General features: G+C 46.5%; 1 protein-coding gene across 10 annotated transcripts in view; it reads left to right on the top strand.

Moving 5' to 3' along the window:
- GFOD2 (glucose-fructose oxidoreductase domain containing 2) overlaps positions 1-16,648 on the top strand; it is a 61,672-nt gene extending 45,024 nt beyond the window's left edge. For 9 of the 10 annotated variants that reach the window (XM_025216780.1, XM_025216779.1, XM_025216781.1 and 6 more), the window contains one exon: positions 14,340-16,648. In XM_025216780.1, coding sequence (XP_025072565.1) covers positions 14,340-15,238 — 899 coding nt within the window. In that variant the 3' untranslated portion in view covers positions 15,239-16,648. The remainder of the gene's footprint in view (positions 1-14,339) is intronic. The other variant, XM_025216784.1, reaches the window with a different exon arrangement.
- Positions 16,649-17,891: the final 1,243 nt, after the last annotated feature.

Here is a 17,891-nt window from a genome sequence, read left to right as displayed (position 1 = left end):
ACTCTTTCCTGCCTATGCAGGGGGTCAGACTCGATGATCTATTGAGGTCCCTTCCGACCCTAACGTCTATGAATCGTTAGGTTAGTGAGCCTGTCTGTGAAGATGTTTTTCCCTCTCTTTGTCAAGTGGATCCCGTCTCTTCCTAGCAGTCCTTCTTGGAACATCTTGGATTTGGGTGGTACAGTGGAAAGCCCAAGGAGGGAGTTTCTGGGTAAACCCTTCTCCATTTATTTTTCCCTCATTCATGAATCTTTGCATGTATTTCCATGGTCAAAGAAGTCAACGCCCTGCTAGCAACATCACCTGCATAGTCATGCATTAATCTGCAAAATATGCCCACTCCTATCCAGGCACTTTCCCTTGACCAGAAGGATCGATTCAGTACCTTTTAATCTCAAATGGCCTGCTATTGTTGCTGCTTGCCTGTTTTGGTGCCTAGCTAAATCTTATTTCTGTAGCAGGAAATATGCTGGTATTTCTGTCTTATCTCCTAGTGTCAGTGACAGGAATTGTTTAAAGCACCAAAGCTCAATACAGGTGCTCTTTCTGGGATCTTGAGCATTAGTGCTGTCTGCTACACTTCCTGTGTGTAGAGGCTGTCTGAACTAGGAGACTTTACTGTGATAGGAGGAAGGAGACTAGATGTGCAAAAGATGATCTTGTTCGCAGGTTGGATTTGGGTGGTACAGTGGAAAGCCCAAGGAGGGAGTTTCTGGGTAAACCCTTCTCCATTTATTTTTCCCTCATTCATGAATCTTTGCATGTATTTCCAAATTGTTGTTGACTGTGAAAAATCAGTTAGATCCCTTGTGGATACAGTCTGAGGGGTCCAGGAAGTACAACTGAATGGGTTTGGAGCATCTTGTACAGTGACTGTTCTGGGTTTACCCTTGCAGCATGCTGCGTTAATCATTTTGACATTCTCTCTAATTTATTTGATAGTGTCTTGCTATCTCTAAGTATCTGTGAAATAGGGAGCAGATCAATTTTGACATCAGATTTCATAACCTCCCTGAAATTAAAAGGTTTGTTTCCAGACATTTTCTTGGTCTATCTCTATTTCAAGCAGCTCTTCTGCATATGGAACAATTATTTCCTGCAATTTTCTCCATTGAATCTCAGCTGAAACATATTCATTATTCATTTTACCAAGATACTCTATCTGCAGTGAGCCACAAAACTTACACAAACAGAGCCAGAATAGCTAAACTCTTCAAAGCATTACAAAGGAACTGAATTCTTTCTAACTGTTGCCACAGATCAAAGGAAGACTAATTATTTTTGTTATTCTTTTGGGAAAGGATCCTCTTACATTTTTGTGTGCTGACCATATATTTTAATCAAAGACCAGAGCAAGTAGAAACATAGCTTCCACATGAAGATCAAATGGGGCTCTGGAGCTGATTTGCTGTGGTTTGCCCTTTGAGCAATTGTGCCTAGGTACTTTCTCAGTTGGTACATATGCTTAAATGTGTCTGAAGTTGGGGACTTTTAGCTAGTTAATCACAAATATACCCTACAGCTATTAGCTCTGCACTGAGTGGTGGTGTGTACCTGCTCCACCTCAGTTGCTCACATCTACTTCTCTGGTTAAAGAAGTAGTTTGCTATATATGTTTAGACTGCAGGAAGCTGTTGCTCCAGCTGCTTTTACTACAGTAAAACCTATGTTAACTGGCATTTTACTAACTGGAATACTCTATTAACTGGAATTTCCAATATCCCCCAATACAAATCCTCACTTCAGCAACCGGAATCTTTGCCGAGTCTGTCGGCATGCGCATCAAGTATTTACGCTACAAGTATGGCACTGTCTTCCGTATAACTCTCAGATAACCAGAATTTTTAGATAACTGGCACCCCCTTACCCCATTCATGCCAGATAACAATGCTTTTACTGTATTTTAGATAGATTTGGTAGTTAATAACATGGAAGTGGGAGGGACTTTCTGGGTCACTGAGTCCAGTGCTTTCTTCTGCAGGCAATTATGTAATAAAATCCTGTTTGCGTACTTCTCATTCACCATAATAAAACTAGTTAGGTTCCTTGCCCAAGCTTGCTAGTCTCACTGCTCTGAGGGTTAGAAAAGCTCTAATTTCCAGCCTAAATTTTATTCCTGACCAGTTTTTATTCATTTGTTCTGGTGTCAACATTCTTCTTATGTGGTTCTTTGCCATCCCTGGCGTTTACCTCTGATGTTATTTCTAAATAGCAATCATATTCCCAATTAGCCTTCATTTTGGCAAGTTAAACAAGACAAGCTCATTGGATCTCAACTTATTCAATAGACTGTCCATTTTCCTAATCATTCTAGTCCAGGGATGTGCAAAATATAGCCCACGGGCCAAATATGCCCTGTCAAGCACTTTCATTAGGCCCGCAGCACCCAGCAACAAATTGTGCCCCACCAAGCCCTTCTGTCCACAAAGGTGGGAGCAAGGCACCCACGTGTACACACCTGCACCCCCAAACATACCCTATTGCACTTCGCTCCCACCCTTGTGGGCAGAAGGGCTCGGCCAGCACGCAGCTTCTGGGTGCGGGAGTGGCGGCGGCTGCTGCTGCTGCAGCAGCAGCCCCAGGGACCTGCCCCACTTCCCTGGTCTCCTGCTGGATCCAGGCAGCAGGTAGGGAAGCAGTGGGGGTGGAGCTGCACCTGGGTGGGAGCATGGAATGTGGGGCTGGGGCTGATGGCAGTGCGGACCCCGTGCCCAGGGGTTTGGTAGCAGCGCGGAGCTCAGGTGGGCAGTGTGAGGGGGGGTGGGAATCTGGCAGGCAGTGGCAATGGCAGCAGCGGCAGGTGGGAGCGCTAAGGGTGCTTGTGCCCAGCACAGACACCTGGCGGGGTGCAGCTCTGGCCAACACTGCACATCACAGCGAGGGGTGCAGCATTCACCAGGCAGTCTGTATTGCCAGCACTCCCTGCTGTGCAAGTGCAACGTTTACACTCGTGCTGCACAGGAGGGGAACCCCAGGTGCCTTCCCCTTTGGTGCAGAAGAGGCAGCCAGCTCCAGTGTCTGGAGTTTCTCTCCCATGCTTGGCAAGTACGGGGAGCGCTGGTGATACAGACTGGTGGAGGCTGCGCCCCTCACCGTGATATGCAGCATTGGCTAGAACTGCGCCCTGCCAGGCATGAACACCTTGAGCGCCTCCACATGCTGCTGCTGTGTCATGGGAGGAGTGTAGGGGGTTCCCCACATACCCCCACCCTCCCTCATACCCCAAACCCCCCCACATATCAACAAACCCCACCACACCCTATGCCCCCCACCATACCCTATGCCCCCCAACACACAGCCACACCCTCTCACACCCCCACACCCTACCAAAGACACATACCCACACCCCACCATACGCATACACCTGTACATCCACACCCTACCATACACCCCCCCACAACATACAAAACTAAGAATTTTATTTCTGAGTTATTATGCAGTCCCTTCTATAGACAGTACACAAACACAAATCATGATAAAAATAATTTTTGTAATAAAATTAAAGTGTTATAGTAGGTGTTTGATTTTTAATGTATGATTTGTTTTTTTTCTAGTTCTAAGATGGCAACCCCCCCCTCCCAAAAGTAGTATTTCTGGGGGGGCAAAGGGAGGGACTTCCAGTGGCAAAGAGCAGGGGTTTGGGGTGAGACTTCTGGGCCCAAGATGGTGACCCAGGGGGCAGGGCAAATGTCAAGGGGTGGGATTACCCATGTGACCCTTAACAGTTCATGAAAACTCATTAAGCCTCCCTCCACCCAAAATAATTGCCCACCCCTGTTTTAGTGTCTGCACCTGTTGAAAGTAGTAGTATTTGCTGCATCTCCACTTCATAAACCCCCAGGATATGGAAGTGAGACTGCAGATCTGCCTGTTCAGGAAGTCCATGGCATGCCTTGGACATGTCTTCTAGGAACATAAGAGCACAGACCAAATTTGCAGATCTTGAGACCTGTCAAACTGATATGGAATCACCTTTTCATGAGGTAAAGGGAATTCCAGGGCAAATCCTGAATGAAGTCTTCCTCATGTCTAAGGCTTCACAGGGCCAGTGGTTCCAGATGAAGCCCATTCATGCTCAGTGCCAATAACCTGGTGTTGAGATACCAAAGAAGGAAAGAAACTGATATGCACTGCACTTCAGAAAGCCCTTTCCTTACCCCAGGGCTCTGCTTCCTCAATTTCTGGTGCTCTGGCATACTGATTACCAGAAAGACTGTCTCAGCATCAGCAGGCTTGTTCTACTGTGCACCACTGATTGGGATGCCTGAGCCTCACTCACAGGCCTCAGAATAACCTACAGCCCTTACCAGTTTCATGATGTTGGCAGACCTAGTTGCAGTGCAGGAACTGCTTACCACAGGGGCGAGTAAAATACGGCCCATGGACCCGATCTGGCCCACCAGGCCATTCTATCTGGGCCATGGGTTTCCTGAAAAATTAATAAATTGATATTTATTTGCTCCTGGCTGCCTGTCAAAGCTGACAGGAGGCAGGGCCAGCAGGACCAAGGGGTAGCTCTTAGCAAACCTGAGCAGCCCAGTCCCACCCCACCTCCAGCCATTTCACTCTCTTCCTGCCCCCGCCCTGCTCTGGCAGCACATGGCTCCTAGCTGCATCGCCAGGCTGGGTAGCATGGGTCCCGGCTGGTGTGTGTGTGTGCGCGCGCACGCGCAGGCCGGGGCAGTGTGTGTGTGTGTGTGTGTGTGTGTTCGTTCATAGGGTGAGTCCCGCACGCACACCCCACCATACATATGCACCCCTCCTCGTACTGTCATAGATGTAGAACCCCACATCCATACCACCTCATACACCCCAGCCTCCCTCCCCCACACATGCCCCCCACAAACTTCATATGCACCCACACCCCCAGAGCCCCCCCCATGATATACAAGAGTAAAACTTAATTTTAAGTTATTGTTCAATCACCTCTGTGTACACTACACAAACACATGTAAATCAGGACAGAAATATTTTTTTAAATCAAATTAATGAATGCTGCAGATGTTTGCTTTTTAGAATATATTTTGGTATTTTTCTGGTTCTGAGATGGCAAAACCCCTTGCTGAAAGGAGTACTTCCAGGGGCAAGGGGAGGGACGTCAGGGGCTAGGGGGCAGGCCTTCTGGTCACAAGATGGGGACCAGGGAGGCAGAGCACCAGTCAAGGGGCAGCGCCTACCCATGTGGCCCTTGATAGCTTACCAAAACTTGGTAAGTGGCCCTCTGTGTGAAATAATTGCCCACCCCTGGCTTAACAGATCACCATCACTGTCTGCCTCTATTTTGATGACTGCACTGGACCTCCCAGCAATCTTCAGCACTGTAATCCTTAGTAGTCTTGGTATTTGAGGAGAGGACTGTCAGCATAGCCTCCAGATATCATGCAGTTGCTTTCATCCATTTCTTTGTTGGTGTTAGAGAGAGTATTCACACAGATACTATCAGAGTCCTGTCCACCTTCCTGGATTGCCACACAGTTGGTTGTAGACTCATCCTAGATGGGGACTGGGATATTGAGTAGCCATCCCATGGTCCATGGTTCCCATCATGGCTACAAGGGTGCTATCTGTTGATGCCATTGTAGTTATAATGGGGCCTCTAGAAACTCTGCTACCATAAAATCCCCTGCTCTGTGGTTTCATGTCTGGTAGTGACAATGGGCAATAAGAAGTCCTGATGGAACAGAACCACTTCAAGAGACAAGTAGCCAAAGAGACCTGATTTATTTGTAGGTGGGATAAAAATAATTTGTTTTATTTGAATCAGATTTTTTTATTTAATCTTATTTTTTTAAATAAACTTATATAAAATAGTTTTAATTTAATATATGTTAAAGCTCAACGCTATAATCATGGAATATGGATTATAAATTCTAATGATGTACTATTTGAGAAAATATATTCGTGTAACTTTTTTAGAAGTTTTATAACTAAGTCACAACAGGCCATGGACTATATTAGGGGCCCAATCTTATGGGGTTCCCAGAGGCTTCTCCATAAATTAGTAAAGATTAAAGAAAATCACTCTCCCCAACGGGACTCAGTGCTCAGTCTAGAGCAGCATTTCTCAACCTGTGGATCATGATCCAAAAGTGGTTCGCAAGAATATATGAAAGGGTTGCGAACAAACTTTAAGAATGGATTTTCCTTTAAAGGAGAAAAACAGGCAAACCATGGCTTTTCCCTTGCAGGCTGGCAGAGTTGCAGCCTGTGAGGAGCTGCTTGGGGTCCCCTGCGTGCGCCCCCCCCACACACACACACAAGAGGTGCTGAGGGGCAGTGGGTCAGGACTGGCCACTGATGTTTACAAATGGGTCCTGGCAGAAAAAAGGTTGAGAACCACTGGTCTAGGAGATCCTATTAAGCATCTCTGTGATGCTTAGTTTCAGTTCTCAAACTCTGGATTTCTGTCTCCAGAGATCATAGGCAGACAAGGTTCTTTGGGTGGATGTGATATCTTTTATTAGAACAACTAAATAGTTGGAAAAATTGTTCTTTGCAAGCTTTCAGGCACAAATGCCCTTCTTCAGACAAAGGGAGAGTTTGTTTTCTCCAGAGATAACATCCTTGTTAACAGCAGTATATGGAAATGAGAGATAACAGACCTGATTACCCACCTATCAGCCCTGTTATCTCTCTGCAAGTTTGTGTACACACAGTCAAACCCTTACCTTTATCTAAAAGTGCAGTTTCAAGAAGTTAAATGAATAAAGTATATCAAACAACAAGAATGCACTTTTTGTAGAAAACAATGATTAAATCGATGCACAAAACTCTTGGGCCAGAAGTGATATCTCGCAGGGGAGGTAGAGGGTGGAGGTTTATTGTCTTGGGTGTATCAGAGTCCTTTTGCAAGAGTGTTGCTCTGCGATGTGCAGATTAAGCAGTCTTCTTCTGTGGAGATGTCCAATGTCATTGCTAACCAAACAAGAAGGATTTTTCTCCTTCCTGTCTGATTTCAACATTGGACATCTCCAGGATAGAAGCCAGCCTAATCTACACATCACAGGCCAACACTCTCACAAAAGGACTCTGAGATACCCAGGGCAATAAACCTCTACCCTCTACCTCCCCTGTGCAAAATGGAGTTTCTTTTCTACCTAGGAGGACTTTTACAATCTTTGAATTCTCCTCAGCCTGAAGAAGGGTGTATGTGCTCAAAAGCTTGCAAAGAAAGGAATTTTTTTGCTACTGTTTAGTTGTTTTAATAAAAGATATCACCTCTGACCCAAGAGCTTTGTGTAGTCTTTTTCTCAGACCAACACCAACATGCCTACAGCATAGATCCCTGAAATGATTATATTGAGGCTTCCTGACCAGTGATTTAAATCATAGTTTAAATCAAATCCACCCTGTTTATTTGGCAGTAAGGCATAGTCCTCCACAAGCATGCAGTTCATGGCTTCAACTTATGACTTACAACTTCTGCATGTTTGGGAAATTTCCTTCATAAATGAATTGCAACCTGACTTGAGGCAGGCATTTGTCTTGCTAATCTACCCTGGTAGACAAACAGTAGTAGAGGCCAGTCTGCAGGCAGTTATAGGTGCAAATGACATAAGTTCTGTGGCAGAGATAGAGGGCATGCACTGACTATAAGGGTCTGTCTCCCCCTGCATCCTCCAATATAGGGCACTAGGGGGGATTTCATTCTAGGAAGCTGAGGAGTTCAGCATCAAGATGAACAATACCTCTCTTACCTTGAAGGACTCGAGGGTAACACTTTGCTTACTAGATGTATAGACCCCATGCACTTAAATACATAAAGCTGCAATTGTATGCCCATCAGAGACTATCCCCATGGTCCTTTTTCTTCCACTGTAGTCTTATGGCCCATTAAAAAAGACATTATTTTCATAGACAAAGACTATGTCCTGGTTCTCTTAGCCTGTCATGGGATATAAAAGGTGTATTGATGGGACTGTCAGACCAACTCAACAGATTCTAGAAGTGATTAGATCTCCATTTGAGGATCTGCCTGGCCCACTCCCAGCACATATGGTATCATGCCATCATGGATACCATCACAACTAACTACTGTACTTTGTCCATTTCCACTTGGTCACTATGCTCAGCTGCCCTTCCGCATCCCTATTCATGGACTCTTCTGTCCTTTTAAAATCAAAATTTGCCCTGCCTTTCTCATTAAGGTCACTAATAGAAACTCACTATATGTATTGGTCAACAGAATTCAATAGCAGTTACTTTCCAGTCATGAAGAAAAAAGGAGGGCCATGACCCATCTTGGACCTCTTGAAAAATCATTTCATTCATATACAAGCTGAAATTCAGGATGGCTGCATTTGCCACCATAATCCCATCCCTGAAAATGGCTACCAGAATCTAAAGGATTTGAGTGTTCTAGGCTAGGAGACTAGGGCGCTGTAGGGATCTGATGGAGATGCAAGACCCTTTAAAAACAGAAAATTAATCTGACCTATGAGCAACTGGTGCCTCCCAAGTCTGGGGGAGGCACCAGCGGAGCACAACCCGGGGCGGGGGGAAGTCCCCCAGCAGCCAGTTGCTGAGCATGGCGGCAGCGAAAGTGCCAGCTCTTCTGCATGTGGCACGGCAGCAGCAGAACTGCTGGGACTTCCGCTGATGATGTCTTGCCAGTGGAGCCAATTTCACGGGGGGCACAAGCTCTCACTGTGCCTGCTTTCCTTCTCCCCCGCCCCCCCCAGCCAGAGCACTTGATCTCAGGGGAGGCACATGCCCCACCCTGGACCCCTCCCTACGTGTCACCTATGATCTGACCTAAAATCTGAAACTGTCTGATATGTTTTGATTACTAAGAGGGATGTAAACATCTTTTAAATAGGAAGATTTTTGGTGGGAGTTAGTTATATCTTAACCACATAAAAATTCATTCATAACGTTGTTTTGGAATTTCTTGAACCCTGGCTTGACTTTTGGTTCCCAGTTTCTTTTTTCTCTTAGTTTTATAGTAGCTAGTTAAAATTGTTTTGCCCATAAATGAGAATAATGTTTTCCTTATTCGTTGAGCAGTGTTTTAAAGTGTTTATTCTAGTTGGAAATGTGACTAGAAAAAGACAGTCTCTAACGTACTGAGAACAGACTGATATTGTTTGGAGTCAGATTTCTCACTAAAGGTATTAGAAGAATGTTTGGATTGTTTCTGGCCTATTGTAGACTGGTACTGTCTGAGGGAGAAACCCTTGCGATTGGAATAGTCCTGCAGGTACCTTGCCTCAGTTTCCTTACTAGTTCCCAATTACACAAGTTTCTGTCTTGCATCCTTGATCCTGGACCCAGTTTCTATAGCCTGTAATCTTTCCCTTCCAAAATCAGTATCTGCAGTCATCCTCCTTTGGGGCTGCATTTCCTAGTCAGAGCCTGTAAGCTCCCCCTTCTCCCTAGTTCAGGATTTCCACATCCTTCCTTTTTGGACTTCTAGCCCTGATTTCCCCAAGCCAGCAGATCTCTTAGCAGTAGCTGTAAACTTAACTTTTCCCAGCTGATCTGTTTGTAAGTAAGGCTGAGCCAAGCCATGCCAGCAGGTGGCTGCCTTTCTTCTACTTGGGGTCCCCCTCAGATTATGAAGGATAGGATCAGGGTATTTCACCTTCTGTGTACCTCTGTTTCCCAGAGGAACATGGGGGATTGGATCAGGAATTGCTACAGCAGGACCAGGCACTCCAGCCTGTTTTAGGCTTAACTGGCTGTCCTCAAGGTCCATGGGGCAGTTCCACTTGGCTGTTGCAGCAGCAATATCCGTGCCATGGCACCCCTGAAAAGGTCTTGCAGCACCCCAGTTGCAAACTGCTGATATAGAAAATGATGTCTATTAGGCTGAAATTCAGGACAAATAATGTCCGTTACAATGTGCATAGGTTTCAGGCAGATCTCTCATCACAAAATACAGGCGAGTGTTTCATGAGATTATGCAGTGGGGTAAGAAAACTATGCTAATGGATTTGTCAGCTTCATCTTGGCAAATAATTGATTTGAGGGCACTGGGCTGAAGTTTACAGTGACACTGTATGTTCTGTTACACTACTCTATGATCTGTGAAATGTAGTCGTGGATGAACACGAGAAAAGGAATAGGAGGAAGGATCTGGTGTGCACTAAAAATGTTGGCTACTAGTGGCTACCTGCAGAGATCCTGATTATTAGTATCAAAGAATTATCAAATACTTTTAAGGGCTTTGTGGACTGGTGATATCCTATAATGTTTCTGTACTGAAAAGAGACACTGTAAATGGATTCATGGGGCTGTTTGTTTTAATTTGCTTCTCACATCTGCTGAGTTTTAAAGCATGGGTTTTATAGATGCCTCTCTGGCAGGTAGAATATAGTGCTGTATTCTTTCTGCATTTTGTATTCCTAGTAATAAGATTTTAGTTTTAAGCTAAAACATTTTGATTATACCTAGAGTCATAGCCTCAGACGAATTGGGCTGGAAGGTATCTCTAGAGGTCATCTAGTCCAGTTCCTTATTGAGGCAGGATCATCCCAAGTAAATCCTTGTTGAAACTGTTAATAAAACTACAAAATCAGCCCAGTCACGCAAGGCACAGCAACCTAACCTGCCATAGATAAAGCAAGGGGACATCTGTTATTAGTGCCCTGGTGCTGTAAGGGTTATTAAAATGTGCTTGAGGGATCCCAGGAAGAGGGCACTCCCCCACAATCTGCTACAAAAGCAGGCAGAACCCCTACAATCCGTAGCAATCTGACCGTGGGGTAAAATTCCTTCTTGACCTCAAATGTGGTGATCAGTCTGACCCTGAACAGAGGGGCAGGACCATCAAGCCAGGCACATGTTTTAGTCCCAGCAGGAGCATTGGCACACTCCAGTCAAAATTCCCAGCCTTGGCTGTAGCCAACAGCCACTGCTTTTTGAGGAAGGCAAAAAAATACCTCTGAATCTTGTAGCAACTGGAGGGGAGGAAAACCCTTCCCAGTCCCATGTAGCAACCAGCAAAGCCCAGAAGCATGGGAGTTACTAAACACCTTCCACTACTCTGTAACTTGGGGAGAGCCAACATAACTCCATACATCACACCCTCTAACTCAGGGGCAGGCAATTATTTTGGCTAGAGGGCCGCTTAATGAGTTTTGGTGAGCTATCGAGGGCCACAAGGATAGCCCTGCCCCTCAACAGGTTCTCCACCCCCTGGTTGCCATCTTGGGACCGGAAATCCCACCCCAACCCCTGACCATCAGAAGTCCTTCCCCTTGCCCCCTGGAAATACTCCTTTTTGTCATGATTTGTGTGTATTTTGTTGTGTACAGAGGTGATTACATAATAGCTCAAAATGAAATCTTACTCTTGTACATTGTGGGAGGCTGTGGGGGCATGTGGAGGGGTGTAGCGGGGTATGGGTGGATGGGTATGGAATTTTTTTGGGTTGCTGTGGTTGGGTGTGTATGTGGGGTGTGGGTGGGTGGGTATGGGGTTTGTGGAGGGATATGTTTATATGTCAGTGTGTGTGGATGTGGGGTGTTGGGGAGTGCACCATGTGCTTCCCAGCTGCAACATGGGGCTCGTGGGACTCTGGCTCTGTGCCTCCATGTGCAGGTTCTGGCTAGAGTGCCAGGAACCCTGCGAGCCAGCCCAGCCTAATGGCATGAGACTCCCCATGGCTCCTGGCACTAGCCTGCCAGTGGACCGGGCTGGCTCTGTGCGGGTCCTGGTGTTACCGCATTCTGCAGGACCGGTCCAGCAGCTGCGTGCCATGCTGCACAGGTCCTGGGCATTGCAGCTGGGAGCTGCATGGTGCCTAGAGAGGACAGGCCAGGTTGGCTCAGTGCCACACTGCTGGGAGCTGTATGGCACCAGGAGGTGCCCAGCTGGTTCCATGTCGCACAGCATGGTTCCCTGCTACAACTCTGGGATTCTTGCTTATTCTGCCATCCTGGCATTGAAGCTGAGAACTGCGTAGCGTGGCACGGAGCTGGCCAGCACAGCGCATAGTTCCCAGCTGCAACACGGACCGCAGAATACAGCAAAAGCCAGCCCAGCCCCCACGGTTCCCATTTGGCTCTTGCTGCTGCTGGCCTTGGCCCTGGGGCCTCGCACTCCTACCCACTGCCACTTTCTGCTCTGCTTCTGCTGCCGCTGCCTTTCCCCTGCCCCCTCCCTTCCTTCCCCCATACCCCCCCTGCCACCTGCCCCTCCTCCCTTGCCCCAGCTGACCACCCGCCACTCCAGTAGCATGCAGTTCCTGGCTACATGACTGGGACTGCACAGCGCAGCAGGAGCCAGCTGGGAACCGTGTGGTTTGCACTCCTGCTGTGCCAGCGATCCTTCCCCCCGGTCCGCCCATTCTTATCTGAGTCTTCACTCTTGGGCAGAGAAGCTGGGAACAGCCCCAGGGTCCCAGGCTAGAAGCCTCTAGGCAGAAGCTTGGGCTGGGGGTTGGGGGTGGGACAGCGTGGGGTGGGCCTTGCTGCTGCTTCCGCTGGGTCCTACTGCCATCTCCTCCTGGGTTCTGCTGCCACTGGTGCCTTGTCATCTTTGACAGGCAGCTACAGGAAGATAATAATTGATTTTCTAATTTTTTTAGGGGCCCTGTGGACTGGATAAAATGGCCTGGTGGGCCGGATCCGGCCCATGGGCCGTATTTTGCCCACTCCTGCTCTAACTGGACAGCCAGAACTCCCCTTCCTGTATCTTCTTCATAAACTTATCCCAGCTCTTTTAATCTTCTACCGTAAGTAAGCCAGACTGTAGAGTAGTTGTTCATTCTCCTGTTGCTGTGTATGCTACTCTGCGATAACCACTTGCTTCAGATTCTAGAGCTCTTCTCATATTTCTCAGCAAGCTACATGAAGGGATCAGCTGGTGGCTCCTGAGCTTCTGACTGTTGCTCTTTACAGAGCACTTCAGGTTTCTCCAAGATCAGAGCTGTCCAACTTCTTAGCCTCTGGCAACCACGTACCATGTGGGCTGCACCAGACTAGCCATAGGCTGCCTGGTCACATAGACACTTCCCATCCCCTTCCCTCCCCACACTGCAATGCATGCTCTTGCATGCAGCCCCACCACCATTGCACCCCACGCATGGCCCCAGACTCACCCTCAGCACCTTGTGCCACTTGCCACGCTGCAAAACATCCCTGGGATAGAGGCAGAAAGCATCAGCCAGGAGAGGTGGGGAGAGCATAGAGACTCTCGCTGCAGTTTCAGTCAGAGCGATTGGGGGATTGGCAGCCAGGCAGGAGTCCGGTAGCCACAACTTAAGCCAGTGGTTTCCAACCCTTTTTTGCTGCTACCCCTTTGTGCGCAGTGGCCCTACCCCACCCACCCGCCGCTCCTGCGCCGCATGCACAAGTGTGCACATGTGTGCGGGCCCTTCACAACCCTACTGAGGACCCCTCGCAACCCTGATTTGAGTCGTGCCCTGAGGTTGGAACCCAATGACTTAACCTCTTGGGGGCTGCCGGTTGGACAGCCCTGCCCTAAGTCATCCCTGGTTAATGCTTATCCAACCTTTTCTTGAACACCTCAAGTGATGGAGCATCCACAACTTCCTGGGCAGTCTATTCTGCTGCCTCACTGTTCTAACAGAAAAGAAAATGTTCCTCATATCCCATCTGAACCTACTTTACTGCAGCTTCGAAACATTGATCCGTGTCCTGCTCTCTGCAGCAAGGGAGAAAAGGTGTTGTCTCTCTTCTTTATGGCAGCCCTTCAGGTATTTGAAGACTGCTGTCATGTCCCATCTTAATCACCTTCTCTGCAAGCTGAACCTCTCCTCATGTCTCACCTTCCAAACCCTTCATCATTTTTGTTTAACACCTCTGAATCCTCTCTAACTTCTCCACATCCTTTCTAAAACATGGAGCCTAAAACCTGCACAATCCAGTTCTCTGCCTCTACGATCCTCTTGTCCAGCACCCATGTGCCCAGCTCCATTCTAGGTGCAACAAAGTGTAAAGAGTGCTCATGACAAACCACATTCCTTCCATTAACTGCTGCTGGTCCTCCCTGTTAAAAGTATTGTTTACATTAGGGTCGGCAACCCCTGTCATGCATGCCAAGCATGGCACGCGAGGCCATTTTCCTTGGCACACCACTGCCAGCCTGGGCTCTAGGCAGCTGCTGCCAGCTGGGAGCCCAGGCTCAGCTGGGAGGCTGCAAGCCCTGCTGTAAACAGTCCAGGCACCATGGCTGGCAGCAGCTACCCCAGAGCCTGGGCTGGCTGCAGCTGCAGCTCCCTGCAGCTCCCTGCTGCATGTGTTACCTTACCTTGACCCTGACTTCTCAAGCAGTGCCAGAGTAGCCTGGCTTTGAGAACCTCCCCTTGCCATTGCCTGGAATTGTTCAACTTCCTCGCTGCATGTTCATTGAATATTTTATTTTGCCTGCAGGTATAGGAAAGAACGTGATTTGTGAGAAAGCTGCTACTTCTGTAGATGCCTTCAGAATGGTTACAGCTGCCAGATATTACCCCAAGCTCATGAGCATTGTTGGCAACGTCCTCCGTTTCTTGCCTGCCTTTGTCAAAATGAAGCAGTTAATAGAAGAACACTACATAGGCAATGTAATGATCTGTGATGTACGTGTGTACTGGGGAAGCCTGCTTAGTCATAAGTATAACTGGATCTGTGATGAGCTAATGGGAGGAGGTGGACTGCACACCATGGGCACCTACATTATAGACCTCTTAACTCATCTAACTAGCAGGAAGGCTGAGAAAGTCCATGGCTTGCTTAAAACATTTGTGAAGCAGAATGCAGCTATAAGTGGAATCCGTCACGTCACTAGTGATGACTTTTGCTTCTTTCAGATGCTTATGAGTGGTGGTGTCTGTAGCACTGTGACTCTCAACTTTAACATGCCAGGATCATTTGTTCATGAAGTCATGATTGTTGGGTCTGCAGGTCGCCTTATTGCTCGTGGGACAGACTTGTATGGGCAGAAGAATACAGCACTTCAGGAGGAACTGCTCTTTACAGATTCTCTGGCCATCAATGCGGGGCTTCTGGAAAAGGGGTTTAAAGACATCCCATTGCTCTACCTGAAAGGAATGGTATATATGGTGCAGGCACTGCGACAGTCTTTCCAAGACCAGGAAGACCGTCGGACGTGGGATCACAAACCAGTCTCTATGGCAGCCTCTTTTGAAGATGGACTCTATACGCAAAGTGTAGTAGATGCCATAAAGAAATCCAGCAGGTCTGGGGAGTGGGAAACTGTGGAAGTGATGACTGAGGAACCAGATGCCAATCAAAACCTTTGTGAGGCACTTCAAAGGAATAACCTATAAATGGAAACATTCATGTGGCTATTTTGGAAGGTGGAATCATTGAAAATGTCCAGCTGTAGCTGTAAAAGTTTCTCCGTTTTCAAGATATGTAGATTCTTATTTAATATTTGGGTGGTTTTCATGCTTGTGGGTGAAACATGTCTTGCTCTAATGAAACTGTTCTCTGGCAGATTGTTCTGTTTTAAACTCCTTTGAAGAGGTTTTTTTTTTTTAATGTTTCTGTTTTTTAGAGCTCAAATTCTGTTTTGGGGACTGTTGGCAAAACTTGAATTGCCCTTTGCACTTGCAGTAACTAAAGTGACACATGGAATCTTTGCCATTTTATTACTGACAGATGGGACACAATCCCTCTTGCACATAATTCAATTATTTTAACAGTTTTAACATGTGAGCAAGCCCAGGAAGCCTGTCTAACTCACCAGCCCTTGTCCTCTCTAATAGGACTGTTTACAGATTTTTTTTAGATTTAGTCCTTTGCTTGTAAAATGGTTTGAAAGAGAAGTGTACTGATGTGGCAAATCTGTTCTTCACAAAATTTGAGCTTCAGAAGGGGAAAAATAAAGCTCAGGCTTAGTGTTCCTCACATAGCTAGTGTGTTGAGCTTTTTTTTCAAATTTAATTTCAATTGGTATCCACATTTAAAAATATCCTGTGGATTCTCTATTGCCGGTCTCTGCAGTCTGTCAGGTTTTGGAGTGCTATGGTTATGTTGGCTATTGTTCCATCCACATGAATGCTGTTCTTTCATACCAGATACTTGGAAAAGTAATATCTCCCATCATTTTTTTTTTTTTTAATCTCTACATCTTCCTACCCCCAGAGCAGTTGTGAATTGTGTTTGCTACCGGGCAGCACAGATGCCAAATTTATTCTGAAATGTTTTCAGCCCTGTGTTCTTTACTGAAGTCCTCACTGGCTTATCAGGTGGTGTCTATTGTTTGCTTAATGTCACATACGTTTGTTAATGTGACAGAGAGTAACCTTCCAGGAATTTAAAGGTGGATGAAAAAAAATAGAAACTATTTCATTGCCATACTTTAGTGATCCCTTTGCCAGCACAGTACGTAAACCTTGCAAGCTAAATAGTGGCAACTGAACTGTTAAGGTAGTGATGATCTTCAGTGTCTAAGCTTTTTAATGATGTAGACTGGATATTACCTCCTGTGTTCCCACACCCCTTGATTTGTATTAAGGGGAAATGTTTTGCTGCTGGCAGATCTTGAGTAGAATTTGACTCCATTTCAGTAATGTCTTTTGGTTAAGCTGTCATTAAGAAGGGGTAACAACATTTTAATTAAATGCATTTTGTTTACTTGAATGTCTTTATTGTTTTCCCACTAGATTTTAACCCTGTATATTTATGTAAAGCACTAACATGCAAACATATGTTTCATAAACCCGTTCTTTCTGAAGTGTCTCCTTTTATTTCTACAGAAATAACTGTTGTGTTTGAGGGCATTCCTTCTTGCAGTTTGCTTGCTTGTTTTTAAAGACAAAATGCACTCTTCTTCCCTCCTGCCTCAGGTCTGTAGGGCAGGGCCTCCCCCACACATTACCAGAGATGCACCAATAAAAATTTGCTTGGCTGATACCGATAGCTGATGATTAACCAGCCATGTCAGCTGATGCCAATCCAATATTTGGTAATAGTGCAAGCCATTTTTAACTACTGACATAAATAAACCTTTTTTTGTTTATTTTGCATTTATAACACACGTATGCATGCACACGTGCCTCCTGCCTGCTCTAGCCCTTGACAAGGAAGGTGGTGACCACCTTATTCCTACATACATCGTCTCCTTGCCCACGGCTTCTACCCGCAGCCCTGCTCCCCGCACAGCCTGTTCTGCTATCACAGGTGCACCAGGCAGACCCTCATGTGCACAAAGGTGCCGGGCATGTTTGGAGCCCCAGAGCATGCTGCTGCCTCAGTGCTGGTGACCTCCGCACAGCCGAGCTCCTGCAGCCATTAGGGAGAATCCACTTTTGCAAAGGCACCCAGTGCCCAATGGAGTGGAATCTACCTCGCACGGTACCATACCCCACCCACGCACAGCCCAACAGCTCTGTGGCGGCCCTAGTGCTCAGGCTGCATGCACGATGTCATGGGAACATAGTCCCTTTGTTGCTGAGCATGGGGCCCTATGACTGCTCCCTAGCAGCCCCTTCCCTTGCTGCTTGCCAGGACCCGTAGTCTGCCGCGGGCTCAGGCTAGCAGCAGGGCGTGGGGACTGGACTATGCTCACCAGGGTGCTCCAGGCACACGGCTGTAATTATTGGCTATAACGACCAAAAAAACCCAAGAGCTGATAATGTAATTTCTCCTTTTATCAATGCTGATCTGTTAACCAACCAATATATCAGTGAACCCCCACACATTACATATGTTAGATAATTAAACTGGTAAATCATGCAATAAATTTAGCCTGGTCATGTGCAAAATAATTACCTAGCCATAAAAATGGCTATCCAGCTATAAAAAGAGTCAACCAGCTACAAATTTAGCACTTAAAAATCTGTAACAACTTTGTAGCTGGTTTTTATCTAGCTTTAATTTGAACATGTGGCATAGCCCTAGGAAGTTACTATTTTCAAATTGCCAGTATAGACTTCTTTGCAATGTTGTATTTCATGACAGTGAACAACACTTAGT

The sequence above is a fragment of the Alligator sinensis genome, unplaced genomic scaffold (assembly GCF_000455745.1).
Source record: "Alligator sinensis unplaced genomic scaffold, ASM45574v1 scaffold1317_1, whole genome shotgun sequence".
In the NCBI taxonomy this organism is placed as follows: Eukaryota; Metazoa; Chordata; order Crocodylia; family Alligatoridae; genus Alligator; species Alligator sinensis.
This window is presented reverse-complemented; position numbering and strand designations above follow the sequence as displayed.